This window comes from Tauraco erythrolophus, chromosome 2 (assembly GCF_009769465.1).
Source record: "Tauraco erythrolophus isolate bTauEry1 chromosome 2, bTauEry1.pri, whole genome shotgun sequence".
Lineage (NCBI taxonomy): Eukaryota > Metazoa > Chordata > Aves > Musophagiformes > Musophagidae > Tauraco > Tauraco erythrolophus.
Window position 1 is genome coordinate 79,334,379 of NC_141466.1, and position 22,183 is coordinate 79,356,561.

The 22,183-nt window shown below is 40.2% G+C and overlaps 1 protein-coding gene across 1 annotated transcript in view; it reads right to left on the reverse strand.

Annotated features, from left to right (window-relative positions):
• Window positions 1-22,183, reverse strand: part of AGPAT4 (1-acylglycerol-3-phosphate O-acyltransferase 4) — a 64,712-nt gene that overhangs the window by 30,497 nt on the left and 12,032 nt on the right. The window contains exon 2 of the mRNA XM_086626831.1: window positions 3,056-3,225. Coding sequence (XP_086482957.1) covers window positions 3,056-3,225 — 170 coding nt within the window. The remainder of the gene's footprint in view (window positions 1-3,055; window positions 3,226-22,183) is intronic.

Genomic DNA, 22,183 nt, shown 5'->3' on the forward strand with positions numbered 1-22,183 from the left:
CACACACACTGCTTATATTCTTAGAATCTCCTTTGGTTATTTTTGCTCAATTTTCTTCCACAGTCATTTAAAAATCTTTGTGAAAGCAGAGAATCTCATGCCATAAAAGTACAAGATCTGAGTCATTAGAAGACGACTCAGGTTCACAAACCTAACAACAACATGCAAGAGACTATGCCATCCCCACCCCAACCCCTGCAAACAGGAAAAAAGCAAAACCACATTGATAAAATAAAAACCACATTCATAGAGCATTATAAACCTGTTGGGACTGTGGCAATTTGGCTATAAGGAGAAAGCCAGTACTACAGAAGAGAAACAAAAGAAGGAGCAGAACAATGCATAGATTGAATGTTGCATCCAAGACCAGGAGGGACGGTTTACATGTCATGATTAAAAACATAGAGGAAAAAGGAAAGATTTTTTTCTTTTGGGGCCAGAAGGGGCAAGAAAATTTTAAGGAAGTTTAATTTTGGTTTTAAATGAGCAAAACCAAGCAAAGAAAATACAGTTCTTATTGGCTTCATTTATTAAAAGTTCAAGCTGTAAAATACTGAGAGTTTGGACACACACTTGGAACCCTGTTAAGAGCACTGCCGTTGCCTGCCAGGGCTCCAGGGTACAGCTGGACATTACAACAAAACCATTCTGTTTGCCTGCTGCAGCCAAGCATAATCAGTCCCACCCCTTTGGCAGTAAGTTGTCTTCACCTTCACCCTCTTCCCCCTCCCAGTCACCTCCTTTTTCATTGGATTAGTTAAGAAAGGAGAGAGAGGGAGGTGTCTGAAACATGCCAACACAGGGCAGACAAACACTAGAACAGATGCAGGAGACAGGATGGCATATGCAAGATTTCCTTTTCAGCAGCAGTGGATCAGCTTAGTAAGATGTTGGCAGATATCTAAAGTTTGCATAGAAACTTCATGGTGTATAAAATTAAACAGCATTAAATACAAAACCCCGTTTGCTCACAAAGTCCCTGGGCCGCCACAAAATGCTGGAGGCTGGGACATCACTTAGAAATCTCTCTGGACACTTGCCTTTTTCTTGTACCTCGTTCCCCAAACATCCACTTTTAGCCTCTGCTCAAGACAGAGCAAGACTAGCCCTCAACATAATGGTTCTTACATTCCTGATTGTGCTGCCACACCAAACCTTGAAGCAATGCACACTGCAAATGTGTGTAAGGCAGCACAAAGTCAAACCAAGCTACACCTCCCCATGCTTCCATATTCATCCACTTCTGCGTTGCCCCAAGTCAAGTATGCCAATACAGACAATCCATTTCAGGAAACTGATAGTGTATTAACTTTCCTTTTTTTTTTTTTTAAACTTGGTTATTAAATATGAACCTCAACTGGTAGCCCCAGCAGGGAAACACACTGCTTTGCTGTGTAAAGACATGGGAACTATTTTTTCCTGGAACAGTTTCTGGAAAGTTAAACCACAGTACATTTCTCAAGACTGAAATAGTTTAAAAAATAATAAAAATAAAAAACATGTATCAGTTCCTAAAAGAATCCTAAGATTAGCAAAAATACAAACTGAGAAATACTTGTAATCATCTAAATACAGGAAAGATTATTTTCAGTTAGTGCAGCACAGTAATTGTCCAACGGCTATGCTTTCACGTAGTGGTTTTCTTACATGTAGGGAACAGTATAAAAAAACTAAAACACAATCCCGAACTATAAAAAAAAAAAAATCATTAAAGTTAATGACATTCAATCCAACCACACAGCACCAACATAAAACAAGATATTTTTGACCTTGGAGGCTCCTATAGTTTGTACAGAAATAATCCTTTAATTTTCAACAATGATGCTTTCTGAAGAAGCACCTGACCCTCTAAAACACAGCTTTGTTTAGAGAACTGTAGTCATTAGGCATACAAAACTAGATAAACTATACTAAAGCACCACTGTATAATGAGCACATAGAAGGGAGAATGTTTTTTGGCATATATACCTGCTTGCCAGGAAAAGATTTCCCTACATCTCCTGCTGTCTCATGTTATCCTCCTGCTCTGGGCTCAAGTCCTAGACATGACAGTCAAATTGCTCCTCAGTAAGCAGGAGTCAACAACCATTTCAGTAATATGCAGGGCTTCTAATGCTTATGTTCATTTTCCTTCAGTTTTAAGGCCTCTTTTTATTTTTTTAAGCAGACTGTCATTATTATAATGTCAAAGTGACTGGTGTGGTGCCTAAACACCCAGAAAATGCACAGAGCCCAAAGCAAAAGCCACAAAACGTCACAGGTTTACACAAGCTCAAGGGCAGGACTTTTGCCACTGGCCAGTAGCAAAGTTAGAAGAGGATGTTGCAGAAGACTGCCAAAATGAAGTATCAGTCTGCTTTCTTAGGAGAGAGGAACTCTTCTCTATATCCCTTGTTGGTAGAGAATGTTGTCACCATCACGGAATTGTCCAGGTGGCTTGACTTAATCATCCCCATGAGTTGACAGGGAAAACAAAAAATCCACCCTGAAAACAAATGCACACATGCTCCTAGCTTAATGTAATAGTGTACTCAACTATGGATAACTCATTCCTCCCCCACCTCTTACTAGCTATAGTCTGGTTACTGCTTTCACTCGAGATGGCAGCTCTTCAATTCTGAGAGACAGAGACTACGTCACGCAAACTCTAGCTGCGGATTTGTAAGACTACACTGGAGAAAGCAGACAAATCCTACAATTTACTGGGAAAGAATCACAGAATAGCTCATCTTTCTGTAGCACAATGAACCACAAGAGTTACCTAGCAAGCACACAGAGAAAAACAACCGAAATGATGTCCACAGGTTAAAAAAATACCTCCTTCATCAGCTTTCACTGCAATGCTGTTAAAATTTCTGTGAATGCCCAAGCAATCCTGTCGCAGCATTCCACATACTTGCACCGCATTGCTTTAAGTTCGCCTCTCTAAGTCTGGACACTGGCTGAGCGAAATTTGAGGACAGATCTGTTAGCTTCCAAAAGCACAAAGAATTTGTTTCGGTTTTTTTTGCATCCAAGAAGAGGAAGTTCATTTCAAATGCTAACCAAAACTCACCCCCAAGACCCCAAATCTTTCACAAAAATTCCAACCACAGAGAAAGTCGATTTCAAAGTTGTGATTAAGGATTACGATGGCATTCTCCTTCCCATACTTGTGGTAACTCTCTGGGTCAGTGTAGAGGGTGCAATTGGTGCCTGACCACCATTCCAGCAACATCACCATCTCTGGAATAAAGAACAAGAAATACATGAATGTACAAAGTATACGCAAAGCCACAAATTAGTAACATGTTGAAAAGCATCAGTCACCTCAACAGCGCATGGCAACGAAAGGGCTGTAATGAGGTTGAAATGCTAAACATAAACCAGTCACACATCTCGGTACAGCACGGTAGGCAGACAGGGCAGAGAAGAGAAATAAAGAGATTGCACGAAAGAGAGAGCAGAAATTTTCCAGTGATATTGAGAAAAAGGAGTTTCATTTATCTGAAAACTGCAACTTCAATGCTATAAATTATTTTATCAGCATACATGTAAATTAGCATTTATAGTTTACAATAGTACAACAAAATTACACAAAGAACATAACAAGCTTGTAGAATAAACAAATACACCTCTTCCTGCCACACACAGGTCCCCATGCTCCTCTACAACCTGCACAATTATAGACCAGAAAGCAGCTTGGATAAGACACCTGGACCAGGTCTGTTACATGTACACCTTATGCATCATCCCCTTAACTTGTCAGAAGTCATATGCTCTGCTACAACTGATGCAGTCTACATTCGACAGGGGTGTATCGATCCCCCAGAGCAAAGCTGATAGCTCAGACTGGATGAAAAACATCCATTCTCAGACCAAAGACAAGGTAGGCGACTGCCAAAGTATGAAGTGCCAAGAATAGTTACTAATAGCATAACTATCTGCACATCCCTTAGTTGATGAACTCATGAAGCAAATGGGAGACAAAGGCAGGGAGGAAATAGGGAAATCCCTGTTAAATAACTCAAAATCGTCCTGGATTGGCACCCAGATTTGTTTCCAAAATCTGTTAGAAATTATGCAAGGATTGGTAGGACAGCGAGAGCTGTCTAAAACACAGCTGTACTTACGAGCTGGAGAGTGGTTTCTCAGCAGTCTCCTAGCGACTATCAAACAGCTTTCCTATTTATTTATCCCATTATCAAGCACAGGCAAGAAGTAGGATTTGTATTTGTTTTGCTTCTCACTATAAGCCTGATCACACAGCTTGTGAATCAAACCCTTATTTAACAAAGTCTCCCTGGTCTGCGGCATGGTAAGTTGAGGTGAGTCAGTAAAGTCAACAAGCTTGGAGAGCTCTATCTCCATGGAGATAAAAAAACTAAAAGCAGTGGATCTCCTCAAGCAATCCATGTCTGCAGTCGAGGGCACCATAGGACTAATGAGAGCTGTCTGTCAAGATGGAAAAGAAGAGGAGTTAAGGGACATGTCTGCTTCCTGTCAAAGCTATCATGAAACTTCAGCACCAAAGCAAAGGTCTAACACAAGCGGTTGTTCTTTGCTAAGTGGAACATATCACCTTCTCAGGGCATATCTGTGCCGTATGAATGTCTCTGCCGGAAGGATGAGACACCTGAGATGCTCTCCTGGCTTCAGGTAAGCCTGAAAGCACCACAAATCCTCATTCACCTCAGGGAAGATCAAAACCAGTCCAGTCTTTGAAACACTTCTGAGATCCTTTCAATTCAGGTCTCCTACTGGCCTCAACTAGTGACCAAAACCAGGAAACAGGTAGGAACAAGTCGCCTATATTTTCAGTCATCATTAGTGAAATTAATTACCTGAAGCTTTTGGATGACATTGTGCTGTACACTGGAGAACAGGCGTTAGTGACTTGAATGAATTTTATCTAACAGCGTTACAGTCAGGCTAATAGACAATCTCTATTCAAATAACATTACCTTAATATAATAAAGTCATGTTTATAGTATGGATAAATGACTGACTTTTCAATCTTCCTGCTTATTTCTAATCAGGGCAGGTAACTGCTATCATGGCAGGAGTACATATTATTCAATGCACGCTATTATGCATCAAAATAATAGTCAGGAATGTGGAAGGAAACCAAAACTGCCATATGTTAACTGAGTAACAATTTCACTAGTTGGAAACCGATTTCCCAAATAAAGTCAAAGACGTTCACACCTCAGCAAGGGAGCTGTGGAGATACAGAAGCGTATACACGCTGCGCTTCCAGACTTCCCCTGCCAACAGCTGCTTTGTGACACACACTCACAATTTTACCTTTTATTAAGGGTGTAGCTTTCTATTAGATTTGTATTGGAAATAAAAGCCTTCCATTCCCCTAAACACAGCAAAATTGAATAAAAATTGGGGGGGGGGGGGGGAGGGGGGAACCACACCTGTAATTTGCAAATCTTTACAGAATCTACAGCCATATTCCGGGGCAGAACACAATTACAGAAAAGAAAGAATGTTAGTGACAGGATTAGATTGTCTTTTGCTTAACTAGGAACCCAACTAAGAGAAGAAATGACTGCCAGATGGGATTTTCTCTTTTTTAACCTCTGCTGCCATTAAAGCTATTGCCTAAAACAAACAAGTAGAGATGATGACTCAGGCCCTCTTGAACTAAAAGCCAACTTTACCTAAGAAAAAAAAACAATTTCAAAGTCATCCCAGTTCAAGTGTGGGGTTTTTATTTTTTTTTTTTATTTTTGCCTTTTCCTAAGGATTTTGAACAAAACTAATAATACACCAAAAATCTCACTATACAGGTGTGCCACATGTGTAGAGCTCTTCGGTTACATATTTTCAGTCTCAAATACATTCCAAAAAAGCATAGACAAATATGTTATTTCTATATGTGGTTTGATTCTTCAGGGCTCACATAAGAATGATTTTTGTTAGAACAAATACTGCAGAAATAGGTCCCTATCCCTCACCTTGTATGCCCATTTGTCACTGATGTGCTCACGCAGTTGCTGCAGAAACACAAAGCAAGCACTGAATGCCTCTGTATTACACACAACAAATATCATCTGCCAGCCTTTAAGTTCTTAACATGTTTCTTCCCCTCATCTTCCCTACTCTCTTTCCCCTTCTTTCCAGCCTCCTTTCTCTTGTGGTTCTCAAGCAATGATTAGTACTGTCAGTTTGTGCTACTCTTGCATCATGCCACCAGCTTACTTCCACAACCTGCCACAGAAATTTATTACCCAGAAACTTGCTGTGGTGGCTCAGCAGCACAAGGTCACTCATACACACTCTTCTCCTTCTCTCCTTCACAGTATTGATGATCAGTGCAAGTTTCCTCCTATTTGTTTGTCAGTCAGACTGTATAACTAAAAATCAGTTTATACAGGAGAAAAAAAGATTCTGCTGCTCCCAACCAGGCCTGGTCCAAGATTTCTAAGGCTTCTCCCCACCCTCTTTTCATGAGGTTTTGGAATTTGAACATCACAAATGAGATGGTAAATACACATTCACTCATGTCATGGAGGTTGCTACCTACAACTCCTTCAGTGACACTTGCACACAATTAATGCAAAGGAAGGGGAAAAAGCAAACAAACTTTAAATCTCTCACCCCTGCTTTGAAGGCAGAGTCCCTGCAGTATGTTACAACCAGCTTCAGGACAGGCTGATGACAGGAAGAAAGCATGCCTTCAAATGTCTAATACAGATACTGTGTCTGCTTAAGAACTTTGAGGTTTTATACCTTTCCCTATCCTCATCCTGCTACACAGAACAGTCCCTACCACCTGTGAGAGCAGGCTGCTTCCTAGCCCTTCACTGCACAAATCTGAACAGCCTCAATGTCTGCACTTATAGAACAAATAACTAAAAAGAAAACGTCTCCAAGGCTGACCTGAACTATAACTGGTTCTATGAAAAACATTTAAGGGAAGAAGGGAAACACACAGTTTACTGAGACTTGTTATTTTCCACCTCAGAGATTTTCAAGAATGAGTTATTGAAACAGTAAACACTGTTCTTCTACAGAAGTTGTCAAGAATTCCTTTAGCTAACTATTCTTGATAAGCCATGGAAGCATTTGCTTACAAAATTAATCCTAAATTGTCTACTCTAAAATGCAACTAAAAGCATAGTTATGTATTGACTCAGTAAGTACAATAATTTGAAGACCTCAAGTAGGTACATGACCTTTTTAAAGAGCCCTCTGACATTCTTCATTTTCTTTAACCTATGAATATTCTTATGGGGATAAATGGTAAAAGCATAGTAAACTCTCCAATACAAATAAAAGGCAAGACAAGTGGGCAAGCTGTGAACATCATTTCAAAGACCAGAAGGGTGAATGAGTTCACTGCATGAAAGATAAGGGAAACCATTTAAAAAAAAAAAAAAAAAAGAGTAAAAATAAGGCTAAAGACAGACTAATAGATAGTGTAGTCCTGTCCATGCCTGTCTGTGGAAGAATGACTTACAATAATAACTTGCTCCCTTTCCAGATTTTCAGACTACTTCTACTAGGTCCATCTCCTAAACATTTTCCATAGAACGAATTAAGTGTACAAGTAACTAAGAAAAGCAAGTCTATTATCTTCTCTGGACTACTCAAAAGCCCTCTGTGCACCAGGGAGAGACTTAAACGCCTGAATGATACCTACTATATTAACTGCAAAGCTGCACAGGAAGTTTTCAAAACACTTCCAAGTCTTGACGACTCCACAGCCTCCTTACACACACTATTCTAGTGCTTCACTAGATGGCTTATGCCATCTAACCTGACCAGTCATTTATTTCTGGTCTCTACTCTCTTCTTCTCTGCAGGAGCTACATACAAGTAGTTATGAGGAAAACTTGACGGAGTTCTGCTGTAAGCTTGCACTGTTTAGGTCCATGAAACACTTTGAGCTTAGAGCTGGAACATTATTACATGTCTACATGAAAATATGTAAAAATAACTTAGTATTATAAAAAAGCATATATGTATTTCCTGTGCGGGGAACAAAAAGCTAGTTCTTGGGAAAAAAACCTGCAGCTGGCAAATCAAGCAATGCCTTCCCCCCTTCCCCAAGATGAGGGAGCCTGGACAGAGCCAGTCAGACAAAGAATCATCTCTCCAGCTTCAAGCAGATTCTCTCCCATTCTTTACTCTGCATGAGCAACACATGCAGGTGTGCATGTGAGCACCGATGAGGTGTAATGGAGTAAACTGGCAGACTTTAAGAGAAAGGCCTTGGTCTTCAAGCTGTAGGAAAATGCGTAAGTTAGAATCACAGAATCATAGAATGGTTAGGGTTGGAAGGGACCTCAAAGATCATCTAGTTCTAATCCCCCTGCCATGGGCAGGGAAACCCTCCACTACACCACGTTGCCCAAAGCCTCATCCAGCCTGGCCTTGAACACTTCCAGGGATGGGGCATCTACAACTTCTCTGGGCAACCTGTTCCAGTGCCTCACCACCCTCTGAGTGAAAAATTTCTTCCTTAGATCTAATTTAAATCTGCCCTCTTTCAATTTAAATCCATTGCCTCTTGTCCTATCACTACACGCCCTTGTAAAAAGTCCCTCCCCAGCTTTCCTGGAGGCCCCCTTTAAGTACTGGAAAGCTGCTATAAGATCACCCCGGAGCCTTCTCTTCTCCAGGCTGAACAGCCCCAACTCTCTCAGCCTGTCTTCATAGCAGAGGTGCTCCAGCCCTCGGATCATCTTTGTGGCCCTCCTCTGGACCCGCTCCGGCAAGTTGACTGGTTTAAACAGAAGAGAAAATCAAAATCCAGCCACCTCTTGTGTAAGCGCCACCACCCATCACCTACCCCTGCCACAATTACCCTAGGTGGTGATATAATCACTGTTATTTTTTTGGACATCTTTTCCCCTCCTTTAAAGCTGTTTTGCAGCAAAAGGTGGGAGGCTGATGGGAGCAAAACCATGCACACAGATTCAAAAACAAACAAACAAAACTTTTCTCTATTGGCTGCAAGTCTGCTTTTGGAGACTTTTGCCCCAATCTCCACAGAAGATCCTCTAAGCAACTCCCTTGAATAACACTTCAATGAATTACATGGCTGTGCTTTTAGGGACAGAAATCACCAACAGAGAGGCAGGCAGAATGACTATTCTTAATTCCCCACCCATCAGAAGAAGCTAGGAAAAAGATAAGCACAGCCCAGACCTTTCATATATTCAAGCTCTGAGACCCATTTATTTCAGCATTTGCTTGCAGCAAATTCTTTTAATGTACTTCTCTTCACCAGTCTTATATTTCAACGACAACAACGTGCTGGTTTTGCCACAAATGACTGAGATCGGTATGGCATGTACTGATCAAAGGAGTTACTACCAACAAACAGTGAAAGACAACATACTGCTTGGCAAGTTCCCATGACACCAACGTTTGTTTTGCATGGGCATGAAACCAGAAACCAGGCAGTAATCTCTCTTCTGGATGTGGTTTCTTGTTGCCCAAAACATCATTGGCTTTTTCCTACTGTGCACAGGAGCACTGCCACAGAGGACCTGCTTAGCATAGAAAAAGTGCATCCACTGCAAGTCACTGTACAAAAGGAACACCAGACTTGTTTCAACACTTTCTTTTAAGAAACTTCCTCTATACACACACATTGAAAATAGTTTTCTTTTATGCATCCTTGGCCTACTTGCAGGTTTTATTAAATTAAAGATGCGCAGGCTTAAAAATAAGAAGTACTGTCTCTACTTAGCTGCTTAGAGTAAATCTTTTCACTGTTAAGAATGGTACATTACGACTATTAGGTTTATTATAAAAATCTCAACATTCAGTTCTTCATGGGAATTATCAGCAGGAGGGAGATGACAGCCCAAAACAAAGTCCTAAAGCTACCAATTCCAGCTAGCAAGTGATCCCCAAAAAGTTTTTGGGAAGAAGTAACTGATGCTCTTACAGAAGAAGGTTAATTGAGAAGAGGAAACAACGCATATCTGTCCCGAGCACACATGCGTGTTTTCCACATTGGTAGACTCAAATGAAGAATTTCGCTTCCTCTCAGAAGAAAGACTAGTCTATAATATAATAAAGCCAGTCAGAAGACAGCTGGAAAGGATGATTATGAAGTTATGGTGTCTATTACCTGTGTGACAGAATGCCTGTGTACCTTCAACTAACATCAGTGTTCCATAGACAATTCCGTCTTTCCCTGTCCTGTATCCCTACTCTCCCAAATCCACAGGTACCAAACCTTCTTCCTCTCATGAGCTAATGGATGAATAGACAAATTAACCTGCAACCAACTGTTCTCCATCTGAATTTAACCTCAAGATTGCAATTTTTCTTTTAAGATTGAAGAAGGGTTTTCTGCATGCAAATCCTTTCCAGTTTTCCAGGTATGTCAACTGGTGTAATAAGAAACAATACTTCTGACTGCCAGTCATTTATATTATCCATTTTTCTTAATTCTATCCCAACTGTCTTCAGTCAATCAGACAACATCATCCTAAACAGTAAAGACCAGATACACTACAGCCTCCTGTTATCCATGCTGACAGGCACTGTCTCTGTCACAGTACTTCATGATGTCTAACAAATAGCACTTCACACAAGTAATCCTCATCACTCCCAAGAAAAGTAGGTTGGAGTCCAGATGTCAGTAGCAATTTAATAGAAGTAACCTACTCTTGTAGCTTGCACAAACTTTGTCTATCTTAAGTGTGGGAAAATAACTGAAATTGGGGAAAACAGAGAAATACAGCTTTGCAAAGTTCAGCTCAAAGGCTGCAATATTAGAGCAACTTTGAAGTGAGACACAGCTGCTGCTCCCAGGACGGACATGGCCTGCAGGTCAGAGCAATGTCCTTGAAGTGGGGATTAGAGTGGTACGGAGGTACCATGGCTCATCCCTGTTATCAGGGGCACAGAACATCTGGTGGAGATAACCCTCTAATTGCCATCAAGGAAGATGGATCGCAACTGTTGCTTCAGCAATAATGGTAAAATCTTGTCCTTTAGTTGAACTTTGCTCATTATAACATCATTATAATACCAAAACACACCTCGACCTCAAAAGCTACCTGCCTCCGGGCTGCGACCACCCCTCACCGAGCAGGCGCCCTGAATTTCTTCTTGCCTGTACCTTTAAATCGAAGCGAGAAAAATTTACACCAATCCTAATACAGGTATGTATGACTAGAGTCACTGAAGCTGCACCTGAAAGTAAAGAAATAGTATAAAACAGCAAAAGAGAAAGGGGATGTTAGGGAGAAGCCCCCCATTGAAATGTCTGGGATCAGTTGATGGGCTGGACCTCTCCCCCCCCCCCCCCCCCCCCCCCCCCAGTTGGGACACCTGTTGGGTAAGAGCTCTGTGTTATGCACATTTACTTACTAACATCTTGCTAGCTATTTAGTATTATTACTGATCAATTTTAGTTTCTAATCAAATCTGTTTTCGCAGTCAGTCACTATCACCGGCTATCTTCGAATCTGTATTCTGTCACGAGTATCTGTAATAAAACTTGTCATATATAAATGAAGTTTCCAGAAACTTCAATAATTGACATAGAGAATATAAGGGATTTGTACTGGTGCCGCTGCCTGTGCTTCCTTGGGAAAGGGGCAGACTGGTCAAATTGATAAAGGCTCGAGGCAGCCCCTGTTCTGTCCTCTGTCGACAGGATATTGTGTCTTAACGTGACATTAAGCAACCTGCATCATCTCCTATCTTGACTGCTATACGCACGCAACTACTTCTAAAGTAAATATGAATTTCAAAATGAAGGATTTACACACTACATATCACCTTTTTGAAGCTTAACATGGCTTTCTGGCATACCCTTCAATACTACGTTCTGCTGAGGTGGCTTGTTAGGGTGCAGAAGGCATTCTGGAGACGTATGCTCAGAGGAGTGGTTCTGCCCCAACTGCCACGCAGGGTCTGGACTATGAAGCACCTTTTCTGAATGAAAAATGTACATAAAGAGTATCAGGAAAAGTTTTGCTCTATCCTTACTAGAAGGAAGTATCTTATCTCAGCAAGCAGTAGCTAAGGTCAGGTTTCCATGAATATTAGATTATGCTTTTTATTAAATTATTCGATATTCAATGTACACAAACCAGGAAGTCCAGTACGTTCATCTGTATGAGCACTGACAGGCGTAAGAGATGAGTGCTGGGAGAGGAAACATGAAAAGAGTAGGTGAGACACCACTTAAAAGAAGGTGTTAAGTGTTCTGCACTGATCAGTAACACAGAATTTAATAGCCCTTATCAGTTAGTTTAGCTTGGGCTTGCGCAGCAACCGCTTTCTAAAGAGACACGCAAACACTTTTCATACTCTGGCACACAGATCCACCCTGGGACAAAGCAAAACACCACCTAATCCATCATACACCCCTCTCCTGGCATTTCTTCATCAAGTATGACCCTGCATCATGCCTTACCCAGGGGAGTGTGCAAGGAGTAACTTGTGTGTCCCACTGATGAAATTGTTGCAGCAATGATAGCTTGGATGAACAGTACATATGAGGTTACTCCAGTTCTCATTTTGATGGTTAGGGTGGCATATTACTGTCTGAATCCCAAAACAGAAGCTTAAACGAGAGCAGGGTGACCTATATTAAGCATAAGCAGGTGCCATCTTAAATTGATAGACTCAAAAAAAATCAAATCCAGTAATTATGCAGTGGTTACAAATCCATTCCCAAACTTTTATTATAAAATACCAAATGAATAGACAAGTAATTGCCACCAGGTATTTAAATCCCTACAGTTTCTTTTCAAGCTTTCCTGGTACCAGAAGGGCTAAGAGCAACTTACTCTGAATAAAAGTTGACAACCTGCCATAACTTAATAAACTTTCAGAAGAAACATCAGCTATTTACAGGACTTACAGCATGTACAGAGGAAAGAAAAGCAAATAATTGAAGATACAAAGACAAGTAAAAAACTCATTAGGTAACAGGAAGAAAATATTACAAATATTTTTAAACATGGGAGGCAATAGACTAGCACAGTCAGTTAAAGAATTTTACTAGTTTTGACCAGGATTTCAGAGATCAGAAAGAAATACTGGATATGTTTGTAAACTTTTGCATGGCAGAGGTCAAAAAAGAACCCATCTGCTAGCACAGAAAAAGCGAGGAGAGACTGAGTGGAAGTGCAAGTCAGTACTGCAATTTAAATTTTAAAACAAAAGAGGTTTTTGTTTCTTGTTCCTCAATAGCTGAAGCCATATTTCTCTTTGTGATAAGACAGTATGAGTAAGTCAGGCTGGTTTGGATTTGAGTGAATGGGAGAGCAGGGGAAATTGATGGACAATCCGTGCCACTGGGATAGACCCAGAAATCTGTTAATGAAGCCCATACTTCACTTGATTATGGAAGGATTTTTTTTTCATATTATTTGAGAAAAACATACCTTGTGGGTTAACCTCAGTCAGCAGCTGTGTTGCCCCAAACTGGGTGTGACAAAGGACTGTTGTGGGTTAACCCTGATCAGCAGCTAAGTGTCACATGGTCACTCACTCACTCCCCCCATCCCCAGCAGGACAGGGGAGAGAATATGAAGAGCAGAAGCAATGAAAACTCATGGGTTGATATAAACACAGTTTAGCAAGCAAAGGAAAGGGGAAGAAGAAAGGAGGGGAAAAAAAAAAAGAATGAGTGATGCAAAAGCAGTCGCCTTCCACAAGAAGACTAATGCCCACTCTGTCTCAAACTAATAGCCACCTTCCAAAAAACAGCCCTCTTCTCAGTTTCTATTGCTGAGCATGATGTTACACAACATGGAATATCCCCTTGGTCAGTTCAGGTCAGCTATCCTGGTTGCATCACCTCCCAGCTTCTTGCACACACCCAACCTACTTGCTGGGGCGGCAGACAGAGCGGGAGAAAGAGAAAGTCTTGATGCTGTGCAAGCACCATTCAGCAACAGTTAAACTCTGGTGTGTTATCAATGCTGTTAAAGTAACAAATCCAAAACACAGCACCATAGAGGCTATTAAGGAAAAAAAAAATACATATCCTAACAGCTAGACCCACTACAACGATAAAGAATTCGCTAAGAATTCACTTTTTATGATTAATTTCCGTCTTTGCATGGTGAGTAGATAAATGACCACAGCTAATGCCATTAACGACCAATACATTTGGTCATTCCTAGCCAGGATGAGAGGAATTTCTTTAGATTAGTAAAGAGTGTCTCAACAACACAACAAGAGCTTTTGCCCTAGTATCACCAATGTGAAAGCAACAAGGAAAACTGTTGACAAGGAAACAGTATGAAAAATAAAGGTAATGGAAAAATCATAATCTAAAGAATTCCAACTTGGGGAGACCCAGATGACCTCCCAGAATACTGAATCAGAGGTGAAACGAAGTCTCATCAAAAAAATAGTTTCAGATTGAGCATGGCACCATGTTTTTTAAAAATAGAGAAGAGTAGAAACATGCTACTAATACTTAGACTAGTGAGTAGATAAATGATCAGGGTAACTACAGGCACAGTAATCAGGCCTCAGTACTACACGGGAATGAAAACAAAAACAACAAAAAAAGAGTTGTTCAGAAGAGATGTCTGCAAGAGCTGGAATTTAGAAAAACAAATCCTCTATAATTTTTCAGAGGCAAGTCTATATGTCATTATCTGATAACTCTGATTTTACAGGCAGAAGAGAGACTTCAAATCTAACACACAGGCTATACTAAGCCATTCATATGGTACAATAAAAGAAATTGCTATTAAAACAAAGAGAAACTGAAGATTAGTAAACAGCTGTAAAGGAGAAATAAACTAAAAACTGCAACTATCTGTTTTTATTGTCTTCTGGTCAATCTGGATAAAGAAAGATCTTGAAGTGTTTCTGAGGACTAAAACATTCAATGCAAAATAATATATTTTGTGGATGATACAACATCAGAACACACTTTAAGAATCAGATGACCTTGAGACGGAAAGGTAACAGAAATTGAATTAATTTTGATAGGACAGATCTTCGCATGATGCCTTTCAGAACTAATTAAAGAGAGCTTCAAAATTTGAATATGACAGGCGAGAGAGATATTTGGGAGCATTAGCTTGCTGTTGAAAGTTTATGCTCTGTTTGTATTATGCAGCTTTAAGAAGGAAAAAGATGGCATTAGGATGCTTGTTCCTGGAGAGAAAGGGAATAGTGCATTATAATACTGAGATAATCTCTGGGCCAGCACATCAGTATCAGAAAACCATGCTCGGAAGGAAAAGCTGAAACAAAGCAGATGCAGACCAGGGCTATCAGGATGACTGGAAAATAGAAAAGCTTGGCATGCTCGAGCTATCAAAAAAATGCTGAAAGAGGATCGGGTTGCTCCCCACAAATACAGCTTAAGGATGTGGGAGGTTAACTGCAGAAAAAGAACAATTTAAGCTAAATACCACTAGCAAAAGAACAACCATGCCTAAAGTGACTGAAAATACAGATATCTAATCTTCTGAGGCTTCATCTAATTGCTTTGGCAGATTAAAAATATCTACAGCTTTATAAATTGAACAAGATTAATTGTAAAAAAGAGTACATTATACTGCTGCTAGAAACAGTATGAATTTATTTCAATGATACAGGAACTCCTTTCTAGTCCAATTTCCTGCCATTAGGAAACAAGTGAGATTTTCCAAACAGACTGCCTTACAGACCAATGTCTGCTCTCTTCCATCACTGACTGAGAAACACACTGAAGAGCTATGGTACCACAGGCTGCAATGAGCATTCTCTGGACAAGCAGGAAGCCGGTATCTTGCAGCAAAGGCAAGACTTCTGTTTAAGCAGGGTAGCACCAGCCAGCAACCTTTCCCAAAGTAGTTCTCAGCCAAAAATCACTTTCCAGGGGTCCAGGATCTGAAAACTCAGGCATGCACAAAAGCAAACATGAACCAAGTTAATAGATGTCATAGTCTTAACTTATATTTATTCAATCACAATTAACTACTTTGACATAATGAATCATTAGCATTTCTTTAATTATAGGGCTATCAACATTGTCCAAGCTTCGGACTCACACTTTCACTTAGAACAACAGCCCACACATTCATGTGATTGTTTTTTTTTGTCATATGCATTACTTATATGTACTAATTAGTATTATTACATCTCAATTATATTATTACATCTCAAGATTAAGGAAGTTATTTGACTCTTAAGTGAATCTTTCATGTTTAATCCACGTATTTAGGAAAGAAACCTATTTTCATGTAATTTCTCTCCTTCTAGCATGTATTCTTACAATAGTCTTTATTTCTACATAAAGCAAGTTTATCCTTTTTAGTTTCAAATCAAACAAAGACTTGGACTTTGGGAAGAAAGCATTTCAGAACAAAATGGCACGTCAAGAGAGAAAATTCCATTATTTCTATTGCTTTAAATCTATGCCTTCAACATGTTTAACCCATATCTTCAGTTACTGACAAGAAAGGGTGTAAATTTATCTCAAAGAAAAACGAGTGATGGTAAAAGAGATTACCAGTTGCCAAAGAAAGCAATCTCTAGCAAAAAATGGAAGAAAAGTGATTTTGATTAGGAAACTGAGCAAAAGGTAATTTAAATTCTAAGAAAATCTACAGTACTTTTAAATAAAACCCCTAGTTACTAAGAGTTACATTTCATAGAGGTGTAAACACATAAAATTACTGTCTCTGCAGAACAGCCCAACAAAAGAACCAGGGGCAATGGCATCTAAGGTTTCTGTACTTTTCCAATAATATTTGCGTTTGGCTTTTGATTTCAGATAACTAGTGGACTGGTAGGAAATACCTAAATATTACCAGAAACAATATGCTACAAACAATTTATTTTTAAGCTTAAGTCAAGGCAGATAACTTCTACTTAGTCTTCTTATGCACAAGACATTCTATCTGAATTCCAAGACTGGAAACAAAAAGCTGACTGAGTACGTGTATTTTATCAGAGTTAATGGTGAATAGCCATGGAACCTCTATCACTTTGAGAACATTGTTCAGAACAAAACCATTACTCATTTTTCACTTGCATTCCATGAATTCCCTGGCTCTGCCTGTAATCTTACAGCATCTCATCACATGAGGTCTTGAGAGACAAGAACTATGTCCCAGTGCTTATTTTAGCTTCCTAATCCCTAACAGTGACTTTCACAAAGTGTTCTTTAAAGGGACAATAAGGTCAGAAACTACAAATCAAATAAATGGCTTTCATGAATTAAAAATAAAGTACTACAGATCAAATATACCTTTCAAGTACACATAAAGCTGTGATTTTTGTACCGGGTGTAGTGTATAACCCCTCAAGCTGAAGTTATCCAAATATACAAACATACAAAAATCCCCACTTTTTCTTACCAAAATGTAATACACACCAGAAATAGTACATTCTATTAAGACAGACATACACACAAAGTATACAATATTACACCACAGGTAAGGACACCAGTTCCTCTCAAATCACATTTAGTTTGACTGTGCTTGTGTTAGTATTTCCTCAAAACTTAAGTGCAGCAAGAAAGTTAGAAAACAAATCTACATCAGGACCTGCTCAGCCAGCCTGCAGCTCGTGTGCTCCAGTAGGCAAGGATGTGAAGATACCACAAACCTGCCTAACCTCTCACTGCTCAGGCTAAAAGGGTGCCCACAAAAAAAAAGCATTTTTCTGGCTTCCTGTTCCGTAGGCCCAGTGGTTCAATATAACACTGCACAAATACTGCACACACAGGTAACTAGCTGCTTGCTTTGGCATGTCTGCTGCAACAATGTGGTACTTTTAGAATTATTCACGTTTAATAACTTTCCTAGGAAACAGATTTAACTTATGTGGTACATGGCAACCTTGCATAATCAACAGGCTCACAGTTTTCGCTCTTCTATTCAGTCGCCAAAAAGACAGCCTCTGCCCGTTACAAAAGGCAGTCTATGCTTCTCTGGTAACCAAGACATTTTCCTATTCAATGCTTTGCAAATTATGAAGAGCAGCAGCCAGACATACCGTTTCAAGTACGTACAGGAGGAACAGCTATTGCTTCTTTTAAAAGGCACTGACTTGTCACAGCAGTAGCAAAATAAGGACTGATAATTCAAACAACGCGTGCATGTGTCAGAGTAGAGAGGTATCACAAGATCAGATGCATACGCACTATTGATATTTCTTTCAACTTCATCACAAGTATTTCTAGCACAACAGAATCACAGGAAAAAAAAACATGAAAAACTTCAAGATTTAAGCAGCGGATACAATATTGCACAAAGTGTATCAGGTACCAGAATTTTCTCCCATGCCAAACTGATCAAAACCGTACAGAAATCCCAGAACAAAGGCGGCAGCCTATTGCAAGAGTCGGTGATTTTCTTGAACTTAGCTAGAGAAGTCCTTCTGAATTATCTTTACCACCTTTGTTGCCTCAATTTTCTCAAAATTAAAGATATACAGGACTCGTGTGACTCACTGACTTGAATGCAGCACTTATCAGCTTCCACAGTGATGGAGACAAAGTTACCCTCTTCCCACTCTCTAGGCTGTATAAACTACTGATTTACAACTGATTGAAATACTCTGCTTTAACTTATGCATGCTGATGTTTCCTCTTTGCATCAGGAAGACTTACAACTTTTTAAGATCGATCCTTCTTGATGGTCATCTGGACTTCTCACAGGACTTCAGCCGCTTGAAATTACAGGAAACACAGTAATACGCCACCAGTTCTGGCTGCTATATCAGCCCCATCAAGAGCACACTGCAGAGTTGTTAGGTTGCCAGCTGGCACTGTACTTGAGGTCTTTGAGGTTCTGTGCAGGCCATGTGGATCTTCTCTAAAAGTCTTGCCTAAAAAGCTGGAAAGCAGAAAGCCAGTGCAAATAAACACTACTTAGCATTTGAATTTACTGACCTTATTTGAAGGCTTAGACAATAACCTCCTGTGTTATCAACACTGCTGTTTCAATGTCTTTGCAACAGCTTCTACCACAATAGAACCAAGAAGAGATAGGAACAGCCTGGAGGTACTCAAGTCCTCTCTCATTATGGCCCTGTTTATTTGAAAACTGTGTAATTTTTACCAGTTCAGATCTTTCCCTAACTGGAATTGCCACATAGCCTGATAGCAGTGGAAGAAACAATGTCACAAGTTCAGCTATAGGACAGAAATCACTCATGACCTAGGTTGCTGTGAGCATTATTCCTTCCAATTTTTGCTGACTGTCAAGGGTGTGACTGAGAAGCTTGTGAAAAAAACAGCGCAGAGGCAGAGGACAACACTCCAGCGAGAAGGCACACAATGGCTCCTCCAACAGCCTGGTTCAGTGGGATGAAGCTTGCATGGGGGCTTCCACAAGGAAGAACTCAACCCAGTGTCCTTCAAATCCAGATGTTGCAGCCCATGAGATCATTCCTTAACACAGTACAGCAGTGGGCCAAGCAAGCAGATATTAAAGTTCGCAAGGAATGCTTTGATTTATGAAGTTTGTGCAAGAGGTACATCCTCTTGCAGAGAAAGATGCATGGGAGGGAGTAGAGCTTCTTCTACAGCAGGTCCAGACGAAGGGGCCAGTCCCAAACCTGAAGAGGAAGTCTCTCTCTGCTCTTAGCTAAGAAAAAATAGCTAAACAGCAAAAGAAAAACAAACCTAAAAGAAGATTCAAAACTCTGTTTTAAAATACACTTTTAATTTCAAACCAGAGCTGGCCATTCCTCAAAAAAAAATAAGCCCACACAACTCAACAAGGAACGTAGACAGGAAGCAGGGTTTCAGCTAACATCCCTCGGTGGGAGGCACAGAGGGAGCCCTAGGCTGTCCACTGCCAGTGCTCAGCTTTTAGACACAGAGAGCAAAGGCAGGGCATGCAGCCTACAGAAACAGTCTCCAGACAAGGATGCAAGGCGGTGCTCCTCTGTAGAGCACAGGGTACGCATAGGCTGCTGAAAGCAGAGCTCACTGGTAACTGCTCAAAGGCGTGCTCTACGCAGAGGTAGCCCCTGTGACTGGCAAAGAATAGCATGCTAAAAGGAACACTTCATACATGTGTTATTTGGAGTATTAAAATAAAAACAAAGCTACCACTTTAAAGTGATAACAACCACCTCCTCCCAACATTTAGTAATTTGTCAACATACTTCAAGATAAAATTCACAGATTAGGAGAGAGGATGATATATTATGTACTTAAAAACCAAACCAAATCTACAAAAAAAGGCAATCCTACCCTCCCAGCTGATTCTGTAAACTCTAGGAATCAAATGAACCTTTAATCTGAACTGTGATTTTTGCATTAGTCATAATTAGTTCCTGAAGACTGACGGTACACAGATTTCCCGTCAGCCCCCCATATACACACTGACATTTACTTAAGTCAGTCAAATCCTCAACTGGCTTGAAAATAATCCTTGACTCCAGTGTACTCACTGTTACACGACGCTGAGTTACACAAAATAAGGATTAGACTCATCACATCCATTACAAAGCTAAAGCTTTATCTGTGCTTTGATCTTCTCGGCAATCTAACCCCAATGCTTGCTTAGTCATAGAATTAAAACCTGCATGTATCTCCATGAACTGCTTAGTGTAACAAGTGAAAAATATGTTGCTTTATTGAAACATTATGGCTGTAAGTTCGAAGGCTGACACTACACAACGACAGTTCTGGTGTTTGCTGTGACGCAGCTCCACAAACACGATCCATTTCATTTTCTTACAGAATGAACACAACAAACACCTTATTGATAAAAAGCATTTCACCCTTTTGATGGAGTGTCATCAATGTTTTCTCAGATGAAACATGCCAAACAAGATAAACCCCAGACAGTTTAATACGACCAAGCTTCCTGTAACACAGCCAAGCTCTAATTGCTTTGAGAGCCAAGGTCAGAATCAGATTTAATGCAAGATCTTAAATGCACAAGCCTTCAACGTATCCTGAAAGTATTTCGGATCCTCATAGGGGCTATGACAGGCACTGAGCACTTGTGGTTAAAACCCGTACATTAAGGCATGCCTCTAGTATTTGAGCCAGCAGCTCTGATCTGGGCACGAGCCTTGCACAGGACCCTTCCAGTTCCTGCATGTGTGTTGGCACACCACCTCGCTTCCCAGCTTCCCCCCAGCTCCCATTCCCATATTGCCTTCCCTCTCGAAATGCACCTTTCAACTTTGACCAAATAGATTCTCTCTTTCTAACATAACGCCTACAAAATGTAAACCACAATTTTTCTTCAGATGAAGAAGAACTTTTAAGTCAGCGTGTGTATTCTTGAAACAAAAGGTTTCAATTGATGTTGTCATCTCTAGTGCAGTCCTGAGCTAGAGGGGTGGAGGAATACAGAAACAAGTTTTGTTCATTTCTTTAGCCACTGTTCCTTCTAAAGAACCTGCATGCTGAAAGTTAAAAGCAATCCTTCTTTCAGAAAAAAACAGCCACACATTTCAAGCATTTAATTTCACAGCCTTGTTTTATCTTTCATCCCTACACAATCTGCCTACAAAACAGCTTCTTCTCTCCAAGTTACGCAGCGTGTGGAACAAAGTCAGCCACGCAAGTACAATAGGTTTAACACACAGACAGATCTGCAGTAGTCAGTGTTTTGAAATGCTCTTTTCCAACCCTTTGGGAAAATTAATTATTTAACAGCCACGTGTCAGAGATATTTGTCTCACGTTTGAAGGCTCCTCTTATCCTTCGTCCCCAAGGAATTTGGCAATACTCCTAAGTTTCAACAAACCAGCAGTTCCTCGTGGCAACAGGATCAGTCAGTGCAGATAACAATCAAGCAGGCATTTCCTCCTGCTCCTCCGTTCACCAGGACTGTCCCTGAAGGCCAGCACACGACTCCTTGTTTAAGACCTCATGAGGCACCAAGGGAGCATCACAAATGACCTTCCAATTGCAATACCAGAATTCAGTAAAAGTGCTCTTCCAGACAGACAGGTTGGTTCCATGGATTTCTTCTACTAACATTTATTTTTCATGTCTCAAGAAAGATGTCCTACAGAAGTACCCACCTGCAACAGGCACTGTTCATAGATGAGAGCAGACAACCTTCCTATCCCTTTTATGGTTTCCCTATTTAAAAATGTGATCATGATTACAGGACTTTTCTACAGCAACAAATCAATGATACAAGCTGGAAATAAAGGAGGAATACATATTGATTCCCAGATTATTTTTTATTTCAACAGAGCTACCTAAGTACTAATGAGCAGTAAGAAATTTATGTACAATGGAAAAACTCTCATGTACTAGGAAGCTCACTGT